Genomic DNA, 12808 nt, shown 5'->3' with positions numbered 1-12808 from the left:
ATCCAGCCCCGGCTGTTCCTATGAATTGTGATTCACAAACTGCCATCTGTGTAGCACAGAATAGTGTCTATAATGGGAAAAGAAGACACATAAGGGTCAGACATGAGTCTGTAAGGCAGCTTATATTAAATGGGGTGATCAAAATGGAGTTTGTGAGGTTTGAAAGGAATATTGCATATCCTTTCACAAAAGGCTTAAACTGAAAGGCCGTCCTTGACATCAAGGGAGATGGGTCTGAAACCCAGTGAGGTAAGAAATTCGTGATGGACACCACTTCGGGGTCAAATCACGGAAAGACTTACACTAAAGAAAACTGTAATAAAACTGCTTTCTCCGTAACCCGTGATGGGTGGTCTATATCGAGATAGACTTGACAGAGTTGATGTCTAGAATGAGCTAGACTATACAGGGATTCTTAAAGAGTTAATAAAGGGCGTTCAAGTTCAAAACTCAATAAACCGATGAGTTCAAGATTCAATTCACTCTCGGGGAACAAGTTACTTGATGCCTTCATGACAGTTCAAGTTCCGTACACTGACATGGGAGTTAGCTCTTGTACTGGCTCAGGTAAACTTGGGTATAGCCTTTACCCCTTTAAGTGTGTGGGGGATTGTTGGGAAACATTTAACAAGGCAAAGGCTTTTTGGGTGCCTTTTGTGATTTTTGTCCTTATTCATGTGTCCCACATTGGCAAGCTAACCCACTTTTTACCCCCTTTTATTCACCAACCCCTTTGAGAAGGTTTGAAGTGTTATGGAAGAAAATAGGGGTGGGAATAGGGGTTTGAAGTGTTTTGAGCCAGTTTCAAAAGCCTATTAAACTAAACAGACCTGGCATATATATATATATATATACCTAATATATATTTTTATGTTTACAATATAACACCAAGTATATATAATTACCAAACCTTAACCCTCCACCTCCAAAATTCCATTCTAAATTATGATTCAACTATAAACATTGTTGCTAATCCTGCTATAAGTTTTCCAATTGTTTATTTTTTTATTAATTGTTCTTGCTGTCATAATATTTAATGAAATGTCGCAACTTAATTATGTGAGTTGATTGTTGATTATTTATGAGATTATATAGGATAACAAACAGTAATACAATTGAATTTATTTCTAAACAAGTTAACGAGCATGTTGAAGTCGTGACTTGTTTTATTTTATTTTAATTTATGTTTTAAGGCTATTATGTTTATATATATACTCATTTAATTATGTTTTAATTTTGTATTGGGTATATTTCTTAAATTATTTAGATATATTTATTATAGTTTTTAAAAATTCTTAACATGTAGGCTTTAAACAGGCTCAAAGTAGGACTTACTTTGAAGCCTATTTAATCGCCTAAATATTAAACAGGCTTTTAAAAAGGCTTCAGGCCAGGCCAGGCTAATTGTAGGCTCAGGCTTGAGCCTAACAAAAAGCCTACATACAGGCTCAGGCCCAGGCCTAGGCTTTGATTTTCGTAACAGGCCCAGGCCTAATTTGATAAAGCTCGGCTCGGCTCGGCTCGGCCTATTTCCACCCCTAGAGGGAAATAGGGGGAAATCACGCGCGCGCCGCCGCCGCCCGCTCGGCTCGGTTCGCACGCGCGTCGCGGTGGGGTGGACGTTTTGCACCCCACTACACATTTCTACCCCTATTTTTGTGGGTTTTAGATCACCTTGTCCGCACTTCATTATGAACAAAGGAACGTGCGCGCACTTGGCGTTGGCCTTTCCCACTTCCCATCTTTCTCGCTGTTTCTTCATGGCTGAGATAGGACAAGCGGTTTTTTACTTTCAGTATATAAATCGCTCGTCCCCAACACTGCAAGACACACTGAGAAATCACGGTGAATAGAGGTTGCCTGCGTTATCTTTTCTGTGCTTACCAGTCGAAAGCTAGCGATAGCCCTGTTCGTTAAATGCTTTTAAGGTAGTGTTTAGACACGACACAGAAACCTCTCTACTATTAAAACACACTGCCTAACAGCCTACATCTCGCACGACATTGTTGTTCTTCTGCGAATTCTCCAACATGTGTTTGGCTCATTTTCTGGAAATGGTGTAGAATTGTATAATTAAACATTTTATATAATTAATTATTTTGTTTAAAATATATAAAATTTACAATAATAAGATTTATTTTTAAAATCAAATAATATTATTTATTAAAAATTTTTAAAAAACAAAAACAAAAAAACAAACGACAGAAACCAGAGAGTAGTACTTACTCTCTAGTTTCCGGCCGGAAACCAGATAAATGCTCTCTGGTTTCCAGCCGGAAACCAGAGAATTCTGGTCTCTGGCCGAAAACCAGAGAGCAGTGCTCTCTGGTGTCTGGCCAGAAACCAGAGAAGAGAGTAGTTGTTGTAGGTTACTTTAGCCTTGAGGGGAAGTAATTTTCCATAAAGTTGAGCTCATTTTCTATTGACTAGGCCTCATTTTCCTTTGACTTCTCATTTTTCAACCTAGCCAAACACCAAAAATCCAGAAAATGATTTTTAGAAATCATTTTTCGGGTTTTCAAACACACCCTAAGGCGCTTAGCATGACTGATTAGGTAATATTCAAAGCAGTAAATTGAGCTTAAACAGAAAGCAAACCAGACACAAACATTTGATAACCTAGTTCGGAATGATAAGATGGAAGCAGAGATAACTCAGAAAGGCATTTCTAAGTTTTGGAAAGTGACAAAACAATATAACTTTGAGTGAGTAGACATTTTCAAATTGAATTCTATACTTGGCTATCGTATGCGGCGCAATCAGCCAACAAGTCTATATTTGGCAAATGAATTTTCCTAGATAAATGATTTTTTTTAATGGTTTATGGTAGTTAGATTTAGCTGTGGCCGCTTTGAATATATCGGGGAAGTCATTGTCAAATCGAGTTCTATATAACGCTAGTAACACAATCCATTGTAAAGACTATGGTAAATGGTTGTTAGCTATTAGTATGTTAGCTTAATTATTAGGCTAATTAGGGATTTAGGAGTATAATTAGTTGATAACATTAACTGATTATAGAAAAGTGTTTGGTAAATTAGTTGTTAGCTGATAGTTGTTTGATATAGGTCCTGTTTGATAAATGGATGTCAGCTGTTAGCTGATTGGGTTAATGCGAAAGTATAAGTAGTTGATAATATTAGCTGATTATAGAAATGTGTTTGGTAAATTAGTTGTTAACTGATAACTGTTTAGTATAATTTCCTTCCTCAAAAAGCTAATTGAAAATGTTTCTTTGAGCAGTTTTTTGAATTTTAACATTTTGAAGTTACAAAAAGTTAATTAATCAAACACTTATACTAATTAGCTTTAGTATAATTTCCTTCCTCAAAAAGCTAATTGAAAATGTTTCTTTGAGCAGTTTTTTGAATTTTAACATTTTGAAGTTACAAAAAGCTAATTAATTAAACATTTATATTAATTTTTTAACCAAGTCAAACAATTAGTAGTGATCAAATAAGTTAAAATTAGTCTATAGGCTAACTATTTTACCAAACAGGACCATAATTTCTTTTCTTAAAAATCTAATTGAAAAAAATGTTTTGAGCAGCTTTTTGAATTTTAGCATTTTAGAGTTACAAAAAGCTAATTAACCAAACACTTATATTAAATTTTTAACCAAATCAAATAATTAATAGTTGTCAAATAAGCCAAAATTAATTGATAGGCAAACTATTTTACCAAACATGGCCTATAGGTGGCAAATGGGTTATGTTATTATGGGTAAAAATGATTTGTTTTGACAGATTAAAGTTGCCAAGTTTATGTGTGCAAACTTTGAGTGAGAAGGGGAAGCCATTTTCAAATAGAATTATATATATAGCTACCTAGCCTATTCAATTATTCATGTAACATAATCACCACTAGAAGTGACAAGTGGGTTATTTTGGATAAATGATTTGTTTTGACGGTTTAAAGTTGTTAATAAATTATAATAAGTGTGGTAACTAATAAACTATGAGTAAAGGGCCGGGGAAGTCATTTTCAAATAAAGCTTCTTTTTTTTTTGAAAGTTATGGCTCTATTACATTGTAGTATCTAACACAAAGAACCATTAACGCCTCCACTGAGGTTTGAACTCATAATCTTTCAAATGAAAGTCCAACTCGGATACCATTAGACCACATAGTCCTGGTTCAAATAAAGTTATATACCTAGCAAGCATATAAAACATAATTCACTATAAAGACTATAGCTAGGTGGCAAATGGATTATCACTGGTTTTAAGGATTAAAGTTGTTAGCTTATACAACACAATCGACAAGAAAGACTATAGGTGGCAATTGGATTAGCCTATATAAATGATTTGTTTTGATGGCTTAAAGTTGTTAATTAGGTATAGGCGTGGCAACTTTGAGTAAGAAGGGGACGTCATTTTCAAATGAAATTCTATACTTAGCTAGCATATACATCACATTTCACCGGAAAGGCTATATGGAAAATGAGTTGATAAATGATTTCTTTTGATAGACTAATTAAAGTTGTTAGGTTTAGGTGTGGCAACTTTGAGTGAGAAGGGGAAGACATTTTCAAATTGAATTCTATACCTAGCTAGCGTATACAACATAATACAAAGACTATGACCTTATTTGGTAACATAGTTTATTAGCTAATTTTGACCACTATTAGCTGTTTGACTTGGTTAAACAATTAATATGAGTCTTTGATTAATTAGCTTTTGTAACAACTTATTGCTCCAAAATGCTAAAATTCAAAAAATTGCTCAAAGCAGCTTTTTCGATCAGTTTTTTGAGAAAGTCATTTTGCATGTAATCAGTTAATTTGCCAAACACTTTTCTACAATCAGCTAATATTATCAACTAGTTAAACCTACTAACTCAATCAGCTAACAGCTATTTACCAAACACCTGTATAAATTATTTGTTGTAATGGTTCAAAGTTCTTAGGCATCGTAGCTTTCAATGAGAAGGGGAAGCAAATACAACCTAGAAAAGTGTTGCTAAATTTGAGATAGTGATAAAATGAAATGATGCAAGTTGCAAGACATTTTCAAATTGTATTCTACCAAGTTAGAGTATACAACACATTATACCGGGAAAAATAGGCCGCAAATATGTCACATACCCCCAACACAAAGGAGTTTAATCCAAATCCCTAAGAAAGTTTAGATACTCATGCTAAGAAAAGTAAATGGAAACATCAATTGGAACAATCGACATTGCAATCACAAATCACAATTCAAGAAAAAGAAAGTGCAAAAATGAAAGAGGACTTAGCTTTGATTATGAACCAAAGATCATAGTAGTGTTGATTATATTGAGTCCTTTAATTTTATAACCTCCAATTACTGATATGATTCATGTTGTGTTCAGTGTTCTTATTCTTAATACAGGGCGGGCAGCCAGCCGTTTTGGATGTCATCGAAACCTCTTCTAAGATCCTTATCACAGAACCAAAATCTGGCCTTTGAGATGGATCTTTACTAGTGCAATTCTCAATCATCCTACACATAAATATAATATAACACATTTAAGCACCCTAAAAAAACATTTAGGACTAAATTAAGAAAAATCATTATAGTCCGGCCAAGACTAAATTAGACATTAACTCCATTATTTACTTACTGAAGAATTCTTCCGGGGCATCGGCCTATATAAAACTTCTTCTCTAGATCAATGGCCTTGAACTGCTTACGTTCATACTTTGAGCAGTCATTAAACTTCCCTTCCAGCATCTAAAGTGCATGAAATTCCAGTATTAATGAGGCAAAAAAAGAGGAATAAACTAAAGTGAAGAGCAGCTATAAATATTTTTGTGCCTGATAGAAAATGAGGCCGAATGAGTGAACATCTGTCTTGGGGTCACATGGAGAAGCGCTGATGGTTTGGCCTATGGAACAGTTAAACCATAGTATGATCAAGGTGATAATTGAATGGTGCATGGCAGAACAAGAAGCAATAACAATGACAGAAAGTAAAGAATAACAAGATTTAAGTGGGTGGTTCGGTAAATTAAGTGTCTATGTTCGGGAGTGAAACTATTCTTTTATTAATTGTGATGGTGATCAAACATCTAAATACAAATTAACTACTTATTTATAGGTATTTCTAAACATGTACATGTACTAAAACACCGTACCACAGCTACCCCACCCGCTTGTACATATGAGACATACAGAACAAAAAGTTTAGGGTGAGCTGACTTACAACTACCTTGATTTGTGTTTCTCTGATTATACAGCATTTGAACCCAATATTCACCAATCTTCAAGTGACCACCTTCATCCAGCAACAAATTCCTGGACCAGACCAGATGAATACAGTTTTGTTTCCATGTTTGACTAAACGTACTCGAAGAGAGTGAGTGATTCGTAATTAAGGAATTGAATTAGCAGTAGTGTATATATATAAGCAGATGAATATATCTGAGTTACCAAGACATAGAGAGCAAGGAATGGAAAAACTTACTTTGTATGCAAATTGTTGTGAACTATAGGGAAGGGCTTGTGCTGGTGCAGGTAATTCATTCCCCTGTCAAATCATATCATACAAACATTACATATATATACTCAAGTTTCCTTGAACAGTGGTTCTCGTGCGGTCACTCACTATTAGGTACACATAAATGCATCACAAAGTGTTCGAAAATGCACCATTATATGTTGTGTAGTGTGCTACATTTTTTTTGGAGTGTATGTGGTTCATTGTAGTGCATTTTCGAACACTGTGTGGTGCATTTTTACGTACCACCGATCGCACGGGAAGCACTGTCTGCATTTGAACCAGTATATACTAGTTCAAATGCGGACAGTGCTTCCCGTGCAGATTCACCATCAGGTATGCAAAAATGCACCACACAATGTTCAAAAATGCACTATAATGAAATGCACAAATGTACAAAATGCACCATACACCAAAAAAATTCACCAAACCTCACCAGTAACCACATCTAATGGTGCATTTTTAAACACTTTGTGATGTATTTATGCGTATCTAATGGTGAGTGATCACATGGCCGCACGGAAACACACTAGAGCAATTCAAATAGATGTAAAAGGAAAATAAAATTTGTACCGTGCAATGTGAAACGCATAGCGCAAAGCAGTTATGGGATCAAGATGGACCTTGGTTTTCAAAATATCATACAAGTTACCCTGACATGGGACATGCTTTAATTTGAGTAACAACCACAAGAACTGAAAAACATACATTGGCAGAAATGTATAAACTGCATCCACGCACTGAGTTAGGAAGGTTAATAGAGCCAATTCGATTTCCGGCTAGTTTGGTCTATTTAGGCTGTCAATTTTATCGATTTGAGTTCATCAATTTTTTTGATTAGATTCAAAATTCTTGATCCTAATCTTAAAATTTCGAGCTATACGGCAAGTTAAATTAAAATTTTTTTACATTTTCAAATTAACATTATAAACTTTTAATTTGAATAAATAAATTAACGCATTTACACTAATAAATATAAATTCTATTTTCAAATTTTAAGTCTAACTAAAAACAATTAATATACGTACTTACAATATAATATAATATTTATAGTAAGTTTTTTATTTTTCATCAAAATATTTTATTTTATAATACATTTATTAATATATTATTAAAATTTTATTTAACAAGTTAATTTAAAAAAAAAATTAAAAAAAAAAAAAAAAAAAAAAAAAAAAAAAAAAACTAAAAATGAACTTACATATAAATTATTTTATTTCACTATCCCTTTTGTAACAAAGAATAGCCAAGTTGATCGTTTATTGGGCTAGCCCACTAAATTTCAAAGTAGCCCGTTCAAATCACCTAACTTATCGGTTTCAGTTTACTGGGCTCTTTTTGTATCGGGCTAAAATATTTCACCCCTAACCCCCTTAAATTTTTCGATCTTATCGGGCCAGCCTATCAATTTCAGGGTAAGATTGGCATTCCTATCCTGAGTAAAAGAATAGTGTATGGAACATAGAGCAGATTGTGTTGTTGTTTGATGGCCTATAGAAAGTAGAAACATACTTTTGGTGGCCTATAGAAAGTAGAAACATACTTTTGGCAAATACTCTGTGATTAAGCTCATCTCTTCACCTTGGACAATTGATCCAAGGAACTGCAAAATGTTGGGGTGTCGAAGTTCCCTGAGCAGTGTGTTATCCTTTGCAGACAGCACCCTACGTACACCAAGTGAAACATCAATATCAATATAATGCACATGAAAACATGGTCATTCTCCCAAAAAGGTTGAATTCCCAACCCCAAGGGCTCCCCAGACCCTGATCCAATAGAGTGTTTAAGAGGATGTAAAACACAGTAATTCAATGGCTCAGTACAGTAGACAGGGTCAAATGTCAATGCACACAAATAATCTACCACTTTGAGCACAATCCCACACTACTACTGTCGAAATTTAAACTTTGATCTCTTCTTTCAAATACTGTCTACTGAACCATTAAACTAATAAGCTTATGCGGGCATGAAAGCATAGTCCTATCACCTATGTATAGTAAACAAGGAGAAAAAGGAAGCTTAATAAGCAGATAGATCAGATGAAGAATAATGTGTCAGATTTTTCAAAAAAAAAAAAAAAAGAATAATGTGTCAGAATGTGGTACTTGCTTTCTGATTTGAGTTTTGGCTACCCAGGTTCCACGCCATTTCACCTTTTTAGATTCACCAAATAAACCCTGGCAAATAATATATAGTCAGAGAATAATATCATATCATAGAATATCCAACGTAACACGTACATATGTACAAAATACTATGTAACATTATATTTAGAAATTGGCTAGTAATAGCATTTCTGCACCTGATCAAATGTTGTGGAATTCTGCAAGTTCAGTTCGGATATGTCAATGATGTTTTCAACTGAATCCTCCTCACGGCGTACAGCCTGCATGATCAGAATGAATTTTTTTTTTTCTTTTTAAAGGTCAGAATGAAATATTATTTATTAATATTCAACTATTATGTGGCTCATGTGTTGTATAGTTTGACCCAGTAATAATCCTTAATTTTTGACATGTTTGACCATTGTTAATTAGCTCTTTGACTTAGTTAAATAGTTAATATGATTATTTGATTAATTAGCTTTTTGTAACCACTCTAAAATACTAAAATTCAAAAAGTTATTTAAAATAGTTTTTTCGATCAACTAAAAGCTAATTTACCAAACATCTTTTTACAATCAGCTAATACTATCAATTAGTAAAATCCACCAACCAAATCAGCTAACAACTATTTACCAAACACCCTCAAAGATAGATCTAGCTAGCGTGAATAGTAATTAATCATGATCATTAAATTACCATTGGATGATCATCGGACTCCTTTCCACCATTCACCTCAAGAATCCGGCATATGTCTTGATGTCCATATTCCTTTGCATCTGTTAAAGGCTTAACATCAACATTACAAAAACAAACAGAAAAAAAAAAAAAAAAAGTTGGTTATTCCCCATAAATATTAGAAGTGCAAGTAAAGCAAAATCTTGATGGTATTATCATTATAATAGAAACCATAATAGTTTGGGTTATACTATGAGCTTCAATAAACATTAATATAAGTTCAAGTGTTCAAATGTGATGAAAATTACACTAGCCTATATTTAGTTTAGTATTGACAAATATATAGTATTATACTAACGAATATTTAGTTCAAACTTAAACAACATAAACATTGCGTAAGAGATCACAAATGGTTGATCGATGTATAGCATATTTTGTTATTAATAAATTTGTATCACTGTTTTGAAGCATTTTAACTTTTTACCCTCAATTAAAAAGATTTTTAACTTTGCATCTGTTTGTACTTTTTGTTTTATAACTTTTTATCAATAATTAATTTACTATTTATTATGGTAGTAAGCTTATTGACACAATTATTTATTATTTTACATTTAAAAAAGCACCTATTACCTATACTTTTTTTTTTATTATTGTGTATATAAAATTATGATTTATTATATATATTGGAATTGAATTACTTAGCTTACAGTTCTACGCCAGCGATCTTTGAGATTGACATTAGCCTTGTAAGCGAGAAGGAGCTCAACAATGGGGGCATGGCCCTCGCTGGCGGCGAGATGGAGAGCGGTTCTCTTGTCGTAGTCTTGGACGTTGGGGTTGATGCCTTCTCTCAGCATCTTGTTCAACCCCACTCTGTCCCCCCTGGAGGCGAAGCTCAGGAAGTTGCCTATCAGCTGCATGTCCAATCCATCCAAACAGTACTCCGATCCCGATGATGAGTACTCATCCTCATCGTAATGCCGCCGCCGATGCATCACTAGGCTTGACATTAAATTAGCTACCGTCCGCCCGCCGGCAATTCAAACATCTAAGTGGGCCGCCGGCAGTAGGGAATTGAAAGGCTTCCATTTGTAATAACGATGCAGACGTTGAGATCGATAGATGGTTTTCGGACTTGACGATGCTAGCTAGCTTAGCTTTTCGCCGATCGATTCTCGGTTTCGTCGCTGGTCCGGTGGTAAAAGACAACCAACTAAATTGATTACAAATTATATTCTTGCTTGTGAGTTTTACAATCAAATCACAATTATATTTGCTTTCTTTATTACGGTAATAACAAAATAGCTAGAGTATATATTTATCCAATTTAATTTATTCACATGCATTATTGACTGCATGCGACAAGCTTGTGTTGGTTGCAAATGTTCTGTAAACCATCCCGTGTTTTATTGTGTGCTTAAGGTGCTTGGTTTGTGTACTTAAATATTTTGTTTGTGTTTTTAAAGTGTTTTGTTTGTGTGTTTAAAGTGTGTGGTTCGTTTGTGTACTTAAGTACGTCATTTTAATGCTTAAGGTGTGTCAACCGCAAAGAACCATTTCCTGCACCTAAATCCTTTCCCGCAGGTGTGAATGCCGCGCCCAGGAGCGAAATGCGAATGATTCAGCGCAGGCCCAGGAGTGAAATCCGAATGATTCAGCGCGCGCCACGTGTTCAGATCTAGGTGCACATATAGTTATGACTAGGTGCACATAGGTGAAAGTAGGTGCACTCGATCAATGAATGTTAACAAGGCAAAATTACATGCACTTGTAGGTGAAAGTATGCAAAATTACATGCACTTGTAGGTGAAAGTAGGTGCACCCGATCAATGAATGTTAACAAAGCAAAATTTGTAAGTAAAATGTATTACAAGTGCATGTAAAATGTATTATAGGTGCAAGTAAAATTTACATTGAGCATCAATACTAAGTGCACCTGACGTTATAACTAGGTGTATCTATAGTTATAAGTAGTTGCACTAGGTGCACGAATGTTAACAAGGTAAAATTACTTGTCTTTTACAAAAATGTCACCGCGTCGTTTTTTTAAAATTACATCTAATTCATTGATCTGGAGACGTGGATGGCTGACTTGCATTCATATTTCGCTCTTGTGCGACCCCCTCTCTCTATATATATATATAAAAACCAAAAACCCAACCTTTTCATTCAAGCTTCATAAACCATACCAACCATTTAATTCAAGCTTATACAACATTTTAACAGGATATCAAGACAACATTTTAACCCTATTTTCCCTAACTTCAACAGTTGATATAGAACACAAAAAATAACACATTGGCAACACTAATGGGGCGTTTGGTTGGAAGGAGGAAATTACGTGGGAAAAGAATTGCAATTTCATGAGAGATGAATTACTGAGAATAAAGTGAGAATTGAAATTCCAATGTTTGATTTACATGAATAAAATTACTGGGAATTTCAATTTCAATGTTTGGTATACATGAGAATTGAAAGGGAATAAGTAGTATAAAGTCTAAAATGCCCATTATATTGTTGTTGTCATGCATCAATTTTAGGGTAAAAAATGAGAGGATAATTCTGTCTCATCATTATATTTTTTCTTTCTAAAATCCATGGAATTAAAATCTCAAGGGGGCATGAGATTTTAATTCCATGAAAATGAGGGAATTGCAATCCCTTCCAACCAAACTAAATAATCTGATGGCCTTTGGAATTAGGTGGGAATAGAATTTAAATTCCCTCCAACCAAACGCTATGTAATATTATTGTCCAAATGAACACTACTTTAACAGTAAACATCAAATTAACACTTGATTTGCCAGTATTGCCAACTGCTCTTATCTTCTTTGTCAATGTCTCAATTTCTTCTTCATTTCGATTTATTCTTCTCAATAGTCTTGGAATAATTTTCTTCGACCTTAAACACATTGAAGAATCGAACCATTTAATAAATCCACATCCAAATACACTGCCCTGTACATAAAATTCACAAAATTTCACATTCGAAATTTAAGAAATTTGACTTCTTTTTTCACACTAACATGGTTAAGAAAATTTGAACGTGAGCATTCCAATATCTTCTCCCAGAATTATCATTTGTTCATGAAATTTCTAGATTCAACACTTGCCCACAATTACAATTAGGAGCTGATATGAACTCACCATAATGATGCACTGTCTGATCTGATTGTTGGGAAGAAGACGACCTATCACCCATGTTGGATAGGAAGAAGCAGCGTTGATGGAGAACATTAGAGACGTGGATTCGTTGTTTGGCGTGGATGATGTATCAATTTGGGTATAAATTATGGATTTATATAAAACAGAACAAACAGTTGGTGCTACAACAATCGGTGCTACAGTGAAGTTCCAATAATATCCCTCAAAATATGTTGTTTAAGTCACCGGAGGACTAAAACCATTAAAATTTTGATAGTCGAATAATGAAATTAGTTAAGTCAAAATGAGTAGGATCGAATTGATAAAATCGACACAATAAAGGAACTATTTTGATAATTTGCTCTTTATTTGTACTTATCCCAAATCTAACATGTAAGGTGAACTTTGTCATGCATAATTGCC

General features: G+C 34.2%; 1 protein-coding gene across 2 annotated transcripts; it reads right to left on the bottom strand.

Moving 5' to 3' along the window:
- Positions 1-2206: 2206 nt before the first annotated feature.
- LOC109151235 (integrin-linked protein kinase homolog pat-4-like) lies at positions 2207-10267 on the bottom strand. Of its 2 annotated transcripts, XM_019299156.1 has the most exons (12): positions 9949-10265; positions 9263-9352; positions 8764-8847; positions 8571-8638; positions 8005-8125; positions 7035-7114; positions 6429-6491; positions 6168-6259; positions 5780-5850; positions 5586-5695; positions 5265-5464; positions 2207-2222 (listed from the first exon to the last, which is right to left on the bottom strand). In XM_019299156.1, the coding sequence occupies exons 1-11, from the start codon at positions 10249-10251 to the stop codon at positions 5293-5295; spliced, it is 1254 nt and encodes a 417-aa protein (XP_019154701.1). In that variant the 5' UTR covers positions 10252-10265; the 3' UTR covers positions 2207-2222; positions 5265-5292. The 2 variants fall into 2 exon arrangements, with proteins under 2 accessions (XP_019154701.1, XP_019154702.1); XM_019299157.1 differs by lacking the exons at positions 2207-2222; positions 5265-5464; positions 5780-5850 and having other exon boundaries at positions 5592-5695; positions 9949-10267.
- Positions 10268-12808: the final 2541 nt, after the last annotated feature.

The sequence above is a fragment of the Ipomoea nil genome, unplaced genomic scaffold (genome assembly GCF_001879475.1).
Source record: "Ipomoea nil cultivar Tokyo-kokei standard unplaced genomic scaffold, Asagao_1.1 scaffold2283, whole genome shotgun sequence".
Taxonomy (NCBI): domain Eukaryota; kingdom Viridiplantae; phylum Streptophyta; class Magnoliopsida; order Solanales; family Convolvulaceae; genus Ipomoea; species Ipomoea nil.
This window is presented reverse-complemented; position numbering and strand designations above follow the sequence as displayed.